The sequence below is a fragment of the Zosterops lateralis genome (genome assembly GCF_965231275.1).
Source record: "Zosterops lateralis genome assembly, chromosome: 3".
In the NCBI taxonomy this organism is placed as follows: domain Eukaryota; kingdom Metazoa; phylum Chordata; class Aves; order Passeriformes; family Zosteropidae; genus Zosterops; species Zosterops lateralis.
In genome coordinates this window covers 54,262,605-54,276,990 of record NC_139764.1, presented here as the reverse complement: position 1 = coordinate 54,276,990, position 14,386 = coordinate 54,262,605, and the positions used below count along the sequence as shown (strand labels likewise).

At 42.9% G+C, this 14,386-nt stretch overlaps 1 protein-coding gene across 1 annotated transcript in view; it reads right to left on the bottom strand.

The window, feature by feature from the left end:
* CNKSR3 (CNKSR family member 3) overlaps positions 1-13,422 on the bottom strand; it is a 54,858-nt gene extending 41,436 nt beyond the window's left edge. The window contains exon 1 of the mRNA XM_083857708.1: positions 13,283-13,422. Within this exon, the coding sequence (XP_083713834.1) occupies positions 13,283-13,334 (52 nt within the window). The 5' untranslated portion in view covers positions 13,335-13,422. The remainder of the gene's footprint in view (positions 1-13,282) is intronic.
* Between the last annotated feature and the right edge of the window lie 964 nt (positions 13,423-14,386).

Genomic DNA, 14,386 nt, shown 5'->3' with positions numbered 1-14,386 from the left:
GCAAAACAGATGCACAAAGGGATGAAAATCCCATAAATGGTTTGCATTTGTAATGTCTGACACAATTTAATCGCTTGGGAGCACCCTACATGTGTGGATGTGTGGACGTGGAAGACTGCATGCAATCTTTCACAATAAGGCCCTGATGCTGAACCTGTAACATTACTTTAAACACCAAAAATAACCTACTGTCATCCTGCTGCATTAAACAGGTGGAAAACAGGCTAGAAATGTACAGATGCAAATGCTGTTCTAAAAACAATGGTTGCAATAATTTTTACACCTGCTTTTTTTACACAATCTATTCTTCTATTATTAGGGCCACCTAGACATTTTCTTATTTTTCTTCTACTTACTGCTGCACTTACATTTCAAATAGCATTAAGTTTAAAGAAACACATCAAGCATCTGCTTAGTGCTCAGATTTTTTGGCAAATCAGTACCAAGAATATAACTGAAAAGGAGTAAACACAACATTTCATGTGAAACTGAGTGTTTTATATGTGACTAATATTATACTTGAAGAATGGGGTAGAAAGAAGAATAAGTTATATTTAACGAACATTGTAAAATTTTAAATGCTTTTCTTGTCCCTGAAATACTGATTTGGAAGAAGCCAGGATTTATTCCTAACATTTATGTTGCTTTTTTTAAAAATGTCATCTGATGGGTATAAGGGCTGTTTGAAACTGGAAGGTGTGAAAATTTAGAAGCAGACGTTTGCCCATTAATAAAAAGATATTACACCCAATCTAGCAATAACAAATGTTTTATTTAAATGCAGTTATTTGTTTGTTTTGACCAACTTCAAGTTGTCTGAGCAGCCTCTCTCCTGGATGTACATTGTATATCACATATTACAGAGCCTTATTTCCAAACTACTTAAAGAGATCAAATAACCTCTTCAAGTCCTCAGATCGCACTTCTGCAAGTCAATCTGCCACATGGTCAGCACTGTGCAGCAATCTCCAGTCAGTGACTGATTTTCAAACTTCCAAATCATAAGAAATTGCTCACTGAGCCCAAAGTACTTGGAAACATAAATTCAGAAGTAATACTTTGGTGGGTACTTTGCGAGGGAAGACAGAACCTGCAATCAGGTCAAAGCCCTTTACCCCCGAGAGTGCCCCTATTTGTTAACTTTATAGAAATGAACTTTTAAGACAGTGATTTATGGAAGCTTGCTTGATCACTCTTTAGTTTCTCTTACAGGCACTGTAGTGACCTTATTTACACCCAAGTTAATCATTAGGTCCTTACACGAGGTGGAGAATGGTGGGGGAAGGGAAGAGAAGGGGGGACAGAGGTGGAACAGCTAGGGTTTATTTTCTAAATTAAAGGCATTAGTGATATTTAGAAATCATTTAAACTACAAAAAAAGTGTCTCACACATTAATCTTTGTTTATGCAGACTTGGCTTCACATCCCCAAACCAAGACTGCTACTGAGAGTGACACCTTCCCCATGTTCTCTCCACTAGAACTTCCAGGAAACCCATCAACTCCAGCAGTACCCCCTGCACCAGCAGTAGAGACCTCCTAAGCAGAAAACTGTGAACAACTTATTTTCAAGCTGTCATCACAGAAGCCACCAAGTACTCCTGTCTTCTGCTTACCATGAGCTGGAAAAGAACAAAGGCTCTCCATATAAGGGCTAAAACAATAAACTAAAAAAAAAAAAAAAATGCTTGCCGCCTTTCATCACATGTATAAGCATCTTCTTTATGATGGGGAAAAAAAGTCCAAATACCTCTGAAAACTGATGTAGAACAACCAGGAGACAAGTAAGTTATGTTAAGTAAGTGACAAGTTACTCAAGCAAGACCAACCTGACAGAATATCATCTAGGAAAGACCACATTAACAGGAAAACACAAGGAATAAAGGGAAGTACTGCCAAAAGAGGAAACTGAAAGTTTTCATTGAAAATTTCAATGAAAACTACTGTAAGTTTTCATTGCAGACATTCATCCCAACATTTAAGAGACCTTTAGGCAGCCACACTGCTTCAACTGCAGCAAGCACAAAAAAATTCTTTGTGTTATTTTCCTCTTCATGTTTATTTCAAATCTACAGAAGTAGCAGTATCTCAAAAGCAAGCAATCCACAAGCATATAATGAACAGGGCAAGACAGAAGTCTTCTTATCCCAAAGTTACTCTCTCTAGATATCCCACCCCATTCATGTGAAATATGAAAGACATTTATTTTAGCCCAATGTTTTCAATTCTAAGAGATATAAAACTGTCATCAACCTCTTGGTCTGCAGACAGTAAACTTCAATTGCTGTTACCCGTCTCATGCACACACACGAATCCTGCTGAAAAGATGCTGAAATGAGAGCCACAGAAACCAAAAGCATGCATTTACTTGCAAGCCAGAGCTAACAGCAGCTCCTCAATCTCTGTTCCTAGACAGTAAACTGCTCAGGCCTGGAGAGCTTATGGATAGAGGGAACAGGCCAGACCCCGACCCACCTCCATGCCAAAATGGCAAGGGAAGCCTTTAGAGATAACTACACAGCAAAACTTCCTAGCAAAGCAAAACTCAGCTTGAAAAATAAACAACCCATCCCACCTGGAGGTAAAAATCAACCTTCAGTCCATTTTATCCAGAGCTGGGTTTCCATCAGCCCATACACACATCTCATCACCAAGTCTCTACACATCTAGTTTATTGTTGTAAAGAACTTCACAGCAGCATAGAGAATTACACTTCCAAAGGAATAAAATGAAAGTAAGTACAAGCACAGAATTCAAACACATGCAACACTAATATTAATCACAGTATTTATACAATGACTGAAGGTAATACAAAAGCACTGTCCCCTTGAAAGCATAATGTGACTGCTTCCATGCCTTGTCAGCTGCAATAGGTTATGGCCCTTCCATGAGGAAAATAAGTCAAGATCTTTGCAGCAAGAATAAATTTTTTACTCATTATTGGTCTTTGCTGGTCCTACAAATAAATACTATCCTTCTACAAGTCAAGCACAAAGTTATTTAATTTTCCAAAGCAGTAACAGTACACTCTACATTACTTGTTTGTGTGTCTACCACATGAACCTTGTGCGCCTTATAACTTTATGTGCTTAATAGGAAGCAACAACCCCTCATGCCCTAGAGCCACCACACAATTAAGGGCCTGACTTTTAAAAGTTACAAGGTATTTGTGGATGAAGGAGCTGTTCATTAGTCACAAGAGCTCCTTTTCTTGAACTCAGGCAATTAACACTCTCTTGTCTGTTCCCACAGTGGAAACAAAAAAAAAAAACATTGCAAAACTGCCTGCCTCTTGTCTCCCAAGAAGAAATGGGGTGATCCCTTTAATCTGGTTTGGTGCTTCTCGTAGCACCGCGTGGATCTGTTTTGGCCGATTGCAGCAAGGTCCATTACTCACGCCTGCCTCTCCTTTGTGCGTGCACCCTTGCAAACACTGTGATTACTGTTCCACCCATGAGCAAGTCGGGGAGTTGCTGCAAGGCAACAGCTGATGCAGTTGCCAGATAACCAAGCTTTGGGATGACAACCTCCTACTCGGTTACGAAACACGGACGCCTAGCACCTTACGGCCTGACAGTCACCAGGGAGGAGTAAGGACAGCCACATGAGAATCGCCAGCCATCAGCACCTGCTGATAGATGACAAGCTGAATGACATTAACAAACTCAATGACACGACATTAACAGAAAGATGCTGATGGTGCATACACCTTTCCATCACGGACAGATTCCCAGGAGTCACTACTGGACTCTCCTAGGAGATGCTGTCATTATCTGGATGCATAAATTATTTCATTTTAAAAATCCTCACAACACTTCCATCAGCAACTGTATCTTAAAAGTTACTCCTTGCATTATTTTACCCAGCCCTCCCATGAACCAGGATGTACTGTCTTGAGGCACCCAATACAACAGGCATTTTAAAGCACAACAACAACAGGGTCAAAAAATAAGGTATATCAACTGAGCAGTCAAACACCAAACCTTTGAGCTTCTCCATAATTTTATAATAATTTTAAACATCTAAAGCAATTGCTTTAAACAATTAGCTGTTTGACCCATTTTCATTATTTCATATCTTTCAGCTCTAGTTATGATGCTACTTCCTAAAATAGCAGAGACCTCAGAGTTCAAGTGCAACACCCCAATCATAACAAAGCTAAAGGATCTTAAGATCATCAGTGGCGAAGCTGAAGGCTCTGTATGAATCATAGACAAGTCCAAAATACCATCAAACTGACCAGGAGACCTACCACCTTCCTAAACAAAAAGTAGAACGGGAGAGGGCAGGAAAGAGTCCTACAGGTTCCTCAGCCAGTCCATCTGACATCCTCATTTTTCGTGATGATGAAGAGGCAAGAGTGTGAGCAGATATTTTACCCTCCTGGTGGGGTGGTGTCAAGATATTTCTGACCCTCTGCTGAAGCTCCAGACAAGTCACCCTGATACTTTTAAGCCACAGCAAAGCACCATCAGATATCTGTCAAAAAGTCAGGCAATTTGATTGATGGCTATTTGCCTTTCTCTAACAGCTAAATCGGGGGGATTTGGGAAAAATCTGTTACAGAGTACAATACAGATCTGTTACAGAGTACAATTCTTTTTGGTGCAACTTCCAGACAGTGCATAATTCCTAGATGCAAGAAGCATCTCAAGGGAAGGCCCATGCATACATGGCTAACAAAGCTGCTAGGGGGATAATGGGCAGAATGAAAATAGTTTAAATCTAAACAGAAAATTAGTTTTCAGAAGTTAACAGATTTTTGAGAACACTCAATGACAGGGAAGAAAAATAAAGAGCAAAATATAATTCAGTAAAGCCACAAAAGATATTTGAGTTTCCAACTATTATTTCAATGCTCTCTTAACCCTTGGAAAATTGAGGAAGATCTTGGACAATAAAATTTACATGCATTATGCTCAATTATACATGTGTTAGAAACCACACAGTCCATTCAGTATTCTGCAGCAACCAAGTCATATTAATTTGAGCAAGCCTGCAAGTGTGCATACAACCTGACAATCCTGGAAACCATCATTTCCATGAAAGGCAGCCCAACAAAAGTCTCCAAACATGCCTAGCACATGACTGACTCTTCTGGGAGCTGGAATTCTTCTCCAAATACATGACCTGGAGAAGACAGTAATAATCTCACTACAATAAAAACTGGCACATATTGTTGCTACTGGTACTATGGCCACATCCAATGGGATTGTCTAATTGTCTTGTTGGAATAGATAATTTTGTATGCCAAAGATGCTAACAAGGTTGGAACTTATACACCATGGTGTGGTCTAAAAAGATGTGTTATGAGGAGACAAAACAAAACCCAGCAAGATATAGAAATGTTATTGGCAGGTTTGATTTCCAAGCACTTGTTTCAATCACATATAGAATTATTTATCCAATGTTACTGTCTGAAATAGTGTGATGTATGTATAGCTAAGAGAAAAGATGCACTGTTTTGAAATACAAGGAAACAATACAAAGCCCTTATGTTGACATGGGAATTATATTTCACAAGAGGTATAACCTTACAGCCTCTGGTAAAAACAAAGTCCAAATACCACAAGAAATACTAAAAATTTTGATGAAAAAGACTACAAACATACAGAATTTACAGCATATTTTTCTTTTGTCCCCTCTTTCCTCCAAAGTTTCCATTACAGCTTGCCTTAGGAATGTCAACAATTACCAAGTGTAACTTTTGCCACAACGCTTTTATAATTCTGTTTGGTGAAATTGACAGAATACAAACAGAACCCAGCACCTTGCAAAGGATGCAAGTGAAGCAGTGAATACATATCTTGACTAGAACTAGACAGAAAGGGAAGAAAAAAAAAGGCTCATGTCAGAGCAGGTATCTATATTTCACTAGGTTCCCACTTTTCCTCTGTAATACTCTCTGGGCACATCTCCATCCACGACACATGTTTTTCAGGCCACATTCTTCAGGCATGTCTGAACTTGTTCTTAAAGCCCTCTACTTAGGGCAAGTTCTATAAGGGGGAGGCAGAGTGGGGAAGCAAGTCTTTGTCTCTTTGTTCCCTTCTCCCTCCCCACCTGCATGGCCAAGCACACACCTCAGCAGTGCAGTGCTGAGATACCTGCTCAGGTACAGTGTTCTGCCTCCTGCTAAACTTTCTTCTCTTCTGGCTTGAAAAGCACCTGTACCAGAGTTGTTCTCTTTATGACCTTCTTAATGACAAAATGTGCTTATTGCAGAGCTTTTAATAAAGCATTCACCCAGCCAAGTTCATTTGGCTAAAACAAGACTGTGAGATAAATAAATACAATGATAAAAGGATGGCAACCTAAGCAACATTCATTTTGCACACCCAAGCCAGACACATCAGGATGATTAGCCCAGAAGCGTGTACCAACACTTGCTTAGCAGAAGCCTTAGCCCTTGATGAGCACAAATTAAGCTCTTTCCTTTGATCAAGGTGCAAGATAAGATCACATTTATGCCATAAAACTTTGACTGCAACAGCACACCAAGGACTTTGTTTACCTATACCTAACTACTAATGTAAGAAACAGTCCAAAAAACTATTTTGCCATTACAGTGACAAAATTCTTCATTCTAAAGGGTGTATAGAGAAGCCCACATAAGAAACTACAGAGCTTTAACACAGCACTGATACAGTGTTATTACAGAACTCAGCCAGGTGCTGAATGCATGACTGTAGACCAGAGTTACAGAGGTCAGTGATCTGATCTCACCAAATCAAACACAGATGCTTGGTTTTGTCCAGCATGTGTGATGTTTGATGAAAATTAGCTACATTTCATAATACCATAAATATCTATTTTAATAGGTAATGAATGTTTAAAGCCAGCAAAACAGATCAGACTGATTCAGTGTACCTCCTGCCGATCCTCCAAGCTGTGAAGTGTTACTGCTTGTCCTCTGAAAAGATGGAGGCGGGCATATAGAAACCCACAGGCAATTTCCTCATGCAAAAGAAGCATGGCCCAGGGACCTGAGTGATGGACTCCAAAGTTATCCCACTCTGGTAATGAGAGCCCAAATGACACAAAGACTCTATACCAGATCTAACGTAAGTCAGAGGACCACTATCAAACAGCATTTTTATTTGAATCTCGTATCTCTTAGTGCAACCCTGTGAACAAACACACTCAAATCTTGAGCTACCCCACCACCACAAGCAGCTGAGGGCCTGAAGAACTCCCATAAATGTGTGAGAAGATGCTACAGCGACCTCAGTTAATTAACTCCTGTCCACCCTTCCTTTCCTCTCCTGAAATGTGCCTTGCCATCATCAGTACCTCACTACTTCCTCCTTTTGACAGGACTTATTTGGGGAGTGTGGAGGACAGAGCAAGGAGAAACACTGCAGATACAATCATTCCTCTAGGAAGGCAAGACTTGACTGTATGATATCATTAGGCAAAGACAAGGTGCAATTCAGAACCGTATGACTTCTGTGAAAGATATACAGTAAAAAGCAACATCTTTCACTTAATTCAGAGTCACTGTTTCGACTTGTTCATTATCATGCCTTCTGTGAGAAGTATCAGTGAAAATCTTGCCCTAAGATGATAGAGCAAACCAAAAACTGAGCAGCCTTGCCACCTTTTCTGCAATTCCCTAACCGTGACCAGTCATCATCGGTTAGACATGCTTGTAAGGAGCTCCATGACTTAAACCAGGCAATTCAGAAATTTTGATTTAAGAGACAAAAAGGAACAAACAAACACCACCCAAAACCCCCCACATACTACTGAGAACTTGATAATAGGCTGTATTCACACATCACTCATACCTGCAATTTATCCTGTAGCACATGTTGAGTAAAAGCTTTTTGTTGGGGTCTTTTACTAAAGAAAGCAAATCATCATGGCAAATTTCAACATACATTTTTATCCAGTGCCCCGTACTTTGTCTTCCTGTAGCTCTTGCAATGTGCTAATAAGTGTAAACACAAGGAGAGGCATGATTCTTGTTCAAGAGGTTTTGCGTGCTGGAAACAGGGTTCCAGGAAAGAAGGGCAAGGAAGGAACACATAACAAGGATTCTGAAAACCTGAAGCCCTAGCAATATTTCAGCAAAAATGAGGCTTTTCCTATAGAAGTCTCCAACAACAGATACAAATTACTTCCTGACCCTCAAGTTTTAAAGAAAGGAGAAAACAACATGCACAGTGGCCAATCTCTGCACCCTTAACTGGGTAGTTTCACTAAATTCTATGAAGTTACAACCAACTTTTCACTAATGCCTATTGTGATTTTAGCTTTTAAAATGTTGCTTTTCCAGACATTATGCTGACAGCATTCAACTTTTAGACTTTCTGATGTTTGGTTATAGTAGTTTGAACAGCAATTTAACGGCAAATAAACGGAGCTGACTGTGAATATGAAAAGATCAAGGGGAAAAAAATCACAACCCACAAGCAATTCGAGAAAGTGCAACACAGCAAAAGGCATGAAAACATGATCTAAACACATGAACACAGAGGCCAACTTTGATTTATGTTTTCATACGTATTCATTCATCTAAGCAACAACACATGGATAACTTGAAGAGTGCAATAGCACAAAACTTGTTGTGCAAGTTTTTACTTTGTTTCAGCCCACAAATAAATATAAATAGATGTATTTAGTGTATTCCACCTTTTGCTAGTAAAACATTATGGGCAAGCTTGGATGTGCAAAGAATGGTTATTCAATACCATTCTCTGATCTAATTAACAAATACTCAGAGTGTTTTTAGATAACTAAGAAAAGGTTAGGACAGAGGAAAGATTCTTCTGTATACCAGGCATGGGCAACTCTCCCTGTTATTCCTCACTGAAAGCAAAATACTCCTATCTTACAAAATAACTAGGGGTTTCTTAGTGTTAGATTTTCCCAAATAACTTGAATGCAATGGCATTCACTTGAGAGTGCCTTAACAGAAAAGCTAAAAAATAACTCCAGTGCTAAGCATCATTCATAATTTGTTCTAAAATACAGCTCTGGTTTGCAGCTCCCAGCACATACAGTTAACATGACTGACCTTGTTGAAATCTCCCTGGGAAAGCAAGATAGCTCTAAAAAAAGAACACCAGGCCCTCACGATTAATTGCTAACTATTAATAAATTAGCATATTTCTCCCTCTTCTCCCAGACATACCTATGAATGTAGTTGCCCAACAGTTTTACCAGGAATGGAAATCTGAGTATTTCATGACATGTGCAGGAATAAGTACTATCCATGAACTACTAAGAAAGGGAATAACTGAACCTGGAGTGCAATAATGAGGCCAAAGCAGACGCTTGATCCCCAGCCAGCTGAGTCTACAGCTCCAGTGACAAAGGCCAGACTGTAATGGAGCCTCACAACAACAGAGGCTTCTAACCACAAGCATGTCAAACTGTCTTTACCACGTAAAATTTTGCTTGAAGTCACAACTCACACAAGCATGTGAAGCCTGGGGAAAGGGGGAAGAGACAAATCAGGCTGAAGCAGACAAAGAGGAGGTACAGTGATGTTCTCTAAGACGACAGTGACATTTCTCACACAGGAGCTCTATGCCAAACACTGCTTTCCTCCTCCTCACATCTTTTGAGGAAGGACCTTAGCTGAGGGGTTTCCAGTAGCCAGGGGCTTCTGAGACCAGAAAAAGTTTCACCATACCATCAGTTGTCATTTTGCCAGTAAAATTAAGCCACTTTTATACAGTGTACTGCAAATGTGCTGCAACATCTATGGCCATTCACCTGTCCTGCAACAAGCTAAATAACTCTAGGAATACCTCTTGAGGAACTCTCAAGAAATTCAGGCACACTAGAGTGCTGTGATATACAGGTGAGGACTTCAAGCTTCCAAGCATCTCACACTGTACAAAAGCAAGATCACACGTCAACTACAACACTACCCAGATATTAGTATGTACCACAACAAGGATCAACTCAAAACAACCCAGAGAAACGAACTCCAAAACATCTTCTCAGAAGAGTTAGGAAACACTGCAGACAATACTGTTCAAATATCATAAACTCCATACCAGCCCAGGCACAAGTAAATCACAGCATCCTAGGTAAATACATACCTTTTCATGGCTGAATATGGCCCCTAAATGCCATCTGAATTTATCGTGCTGCAAGAGAAACCTTAAACTACACCATCACTTCTTCCAGACAGAAACCAGGGAGGTGCTTATAGAAAAAAATCAGATAATTTTCAAACATCAATGCTGTAGCTGAAAGCTATCACATCCTTGGTAAAAGCTTGAGAAATGCTTCATGTACACAGAAGATCACTAGCAATAAAAGCACAACTCTTCCTCTGCAGCTTCAGTTTAACTAGACCAGCTCTTATTAGCTGCATAGCCTGCTATTGCCAGTACAGTGCCCTGTGCCAGAAAAAACACCCTTGTTCACAAAAAATAGCAGCATTCTAGTCTGAATTAGCAAGAGCAGACAAGCAATTGTTTTGTATCAGCTGTAGTTGGTAACAATGAACAGAGCACTTTTTATTTAAAACCTGACTACAAATATCTAAAAATATTTATGCTCAGCTTAATGCTTCTTGATAGGTTCTATTTTAAATCCTAGATAAATGCTTCTTACAGTATTTACCAAAGACTGAACAACTCAAAATCTCAGAGCAAAACTCTTCAGAACAAGAGTCACTTTATTAAAAAAAGTTACTGAGAAGCAATTAAAAAAAAAAAAAAAAAAAAAAAAAAAAAGCAGCAGACAGCTTTGGGATTTTGCTTTTAGGAGTTTGTTTCATGGAAAAGGGTAGGTTTCCATGATTCTTTTTGGTTTGGAAAAGTCATTAAAATTAATTTATCGAAGTTTGATTGAAAGGGTGTGGGGGGGCGAGAGTGATAGGGAAATGTTCCTGAACAAATATTCTCAGTTTCACACTGAACATTAAAATGGACTGAGTCGAACCACTTATTTCCCCCCAATCTCTACATTTTGCCAAGACATTTTTTATCACTGTATGATAACTAAGAATTATTATCTGCAAAACCAATCTCCCCACTGAGAACTGGCATCTCCCAGCAGTTTTTTTACGTCATGCTCCTAAAATACATCTGAACGGCACCACAGCACTAGCTACTGGCAGCAGATATCGCCAGACAATTTCTCTCAGTTCAGTTAAGATCACGGCATCACTTCTCACAGAAGGCACGTGCAAGAAAACAAAGAGCACAAGCTTCCCTCCAATCACTTGCTTCATAAAACTAACTTTGCGAATTAAATGTCATATTCATAAGGTAAAACTTAATTGGCCTTGGTCAAACACGAAACCCAGTGGTTGTGAACTACACAGTAAATAACTATTTCAGATTGAAAATAAACTGTGGAACATTGCGCTATTAAGGCTGTTAGCTATCTATTGAAGTGTCTGTTTTCATGTGCAGAGATGAAACTCTAACCATAAAGAAAAATTTTCCACATGTCATTTCTTTATTACAGTCTTGTCATGTAGGGAGTGACATAAAGTGACACTGTGTACTGAACAAGTCCAGCGCTTACCTAGAAACTGAAAAACAATAGCACAAACAAAAGTCACCAGCAGGCTTTAATCTATTCCTTTACATTTCAAAGTACACGTGTTTGCATTAGTCAGAAGGTCCACCTCCCAACTACAGTCAGCCCTCAGATTATTCTGCATAACACTAATTGAGGGTCCAGCTGAAGAGTTACCTGTTCAAGGAACCTGCAAGTAAAATAAATTATGCAAGAAAGGAAGCCAAGCATGCTTAAAACTAATAAAGGCTTTTTAAATGATTAGCAGGTTTACTCTTTCATCTGGCAAGGTAACAAACTTTCAGCACCCAAGAGAAAAAAACACAATGAGGGAGAAGCTTTATATAAATATTCCACATGCCAAAGCAAAAGGCTTATTTCATTGGAACAATGCACTCCTGTTTAAACCAATACCAAGCATTAAAAAAAGAGAGATCGTTCTGGGGAAGTTATTTATATGTTAACGCATAACTTCACAGCACGTTTCTGTGGAATTCTCTCCTCACAAAGGCTGCTTGGACAGTCCCTCTCTGGCACCGGCTCCTCCAGGCACACGCTCACGCTTAGGAGGGCTGGGAGTATCCATCTCTCGCTGTCTGAAAACACGAGTCTGCTTGCCAAACTTGCCTCAGTTTGGAGCTGCCGAGCGCTGAGCACTGAGCAGAGCCAGGCGGGCAGGGCACCAGCGGGACTGTCCTGAGGAGCGGAGGGAATGGCTGCGGGAGCCAACCCCGCTCCTAACCCGGGAAAACTCTCACAACACCCCTCACTTCTCACCAACCTAAACTCCAGCTAAGCCTGCGAAAATACTTTATGTAACCAAAGAGGATCACACTAAAACGCAACGCTGCAAGAAAAAAAAAAGAGACGCACACTCCAGAAGCCATAAATCCCACACCTAACTCACAGCTCCGCTTCCCTTTCGATTCATTCCCCGCAGAGCGGGAAGTGCCACAGCAGCACCCCGGCCGCACTCGGGAAGCGCTGCAGGGTCCAAGGGGAGGATGTCAGCAGGAGGTGGTGGAAGCTGCCCGCAGAGGCAGAGCCGGTAACACCCGGTAACACCGACATGCCCGCGGCGGGAGCCCCCCGGGCTGGGCCAGGAGCCCCGGAATGCTTTTGCTGGCGGGAGAGGGAGAGACACAAGCACACCCCCGAGAGATGAAGGGCGGGCGGGATGGACGGACAGACTGCTGGACGGAGGGGCCGCTATTCACCTCCCCGAGCTGGAGCCCAGCGCTTCAGCCCCATCGCCGCTCAACAGCATAAAGAGCTCTTGCTTAGCTGAGCTACTTTTAAAACTTCTGACTTAACTTAAAAATCTGAAGTTTTTTCGAACCGTGGATGGATTTCTCTGGAGAAGCCGAAAGTTAACTTTGGCGGGACTTTTCCGACCTGAAGGACTCTGAGATTCCAGGATCCCGCCCGCCTGAAGGGGCACGGTGACCCCCTCCCCTGCAATCCGGCTGGCCATGATGGGCAGACAGAGAAGGGGACCGAGCCGTGGGTGCAGACCCCACTGGACTTCGAGTCAGCCAGTCTCGCTGCAAAACTTTCTCCTTCCCAGTGTCAGAAAAAGAAACAACCCAAGCCCCGAACCCCCTTCAGGGCGCAGCGGGGGCGGGAACCCTCCAGCCCCGAGCACCGGGCGGGAGCCCCGGGGTCGGGCCGGGGCCGCCAAGGCCGCGCTCGGAGCCGCCCCGGGGGCAGAGGAGCGGCAGCGGGGCACCCCCGCCGCCCACACGGAAAGTTCCCCCGCCGCCCAGACGGCAGGGCCGGCTCGCTCTTACCCTTAGTCCAGTCCACCACTTGCTTCGGGCTCCACCTGGTCACCGGCTCCATGGCGGTGCGATCCCGCCGGCACAGCCCCACGACAGAGCGCAGCTCCCCGGGCGGGCCGCGGCTCGGCCCCTCACGCTCCCATCCCGGCAGCGCCGGCCCGGCCCCTCACGCCCCTCCCGCCGCCGGGCCCGCCCCGCTGCCGCTCCGCCCCCGGGGCCGCGTCCCGCCCGCCCGGGCCGGCCTCGTGCGAGGGAAAGTGCCGGGAATGAAGTTCCCGAGGTTCCCGCTCCGGCAGGTCCGGAGAGAGAGGCGGCGACTGGGGAGCCGCCCGCATCCTCCCCCGGCAGCTGCTCCCCGAGAGCTTCGGTGGTGGCTCGGTGTGAGTCACAGCCTGGGGGCAGATTCAGCAGCCACTGCAGAGTGCCCTGAACCGCGCTTGTTCCCGGATCGGCATGTGGGGGTTTTGTTTCTGAATCCCTGGCTTAAAAGCCTCCTTGGGTGTTTCACAGAAGAGTTTACTTTTATTTTGATGTCTTGTTGCTGCATTAAGCCATCAGCTGCTCCTCAGACTCACTTTCCTCATGGGAAAGGTGTCACTTGTGTCCAGGCCGCCTCCAAAGCCTGTGTAGGCCCCTGGTGGTGTCAGTATCTCCCGGAGGTGACAGGGCTGACCCCAGAGCTGAGTGCCCAGCACTCTGCCCTCTGCCACCCCTAGCACTGAACACCTAACTCGGCCTTGCAAACACTTTTCCAAACAGCAAGGAAACATCAAGAAACCAGGAGTTTTTACTTTACTATAATAAATACTATAGTTTTTACAATACTGTCTGGTTCAGCAGCAAATTCCAGCCTGAAGCCTTTTCCTAGCGTGCACAAATGTCACACTGCTCCCCTTCCTCAGTGAGGAAGAAACAGGGCAACCTCTGCTCTGACAATAAGGCTGTGAAATTTTAACTTGGCAGTGTTAGAGAGTGGGTAAGCAGCTGGAATTTGAGGCCGTCCAGTATCCCACTGTTTTCATCGTCTCCCATCTCGCCCCATCTGTTGTCCCCAGTCATGCAGTTGAAATGTAAGCTCTTTGGGACAGGGGTTGTCAGCTCCCAGCTGTGCAG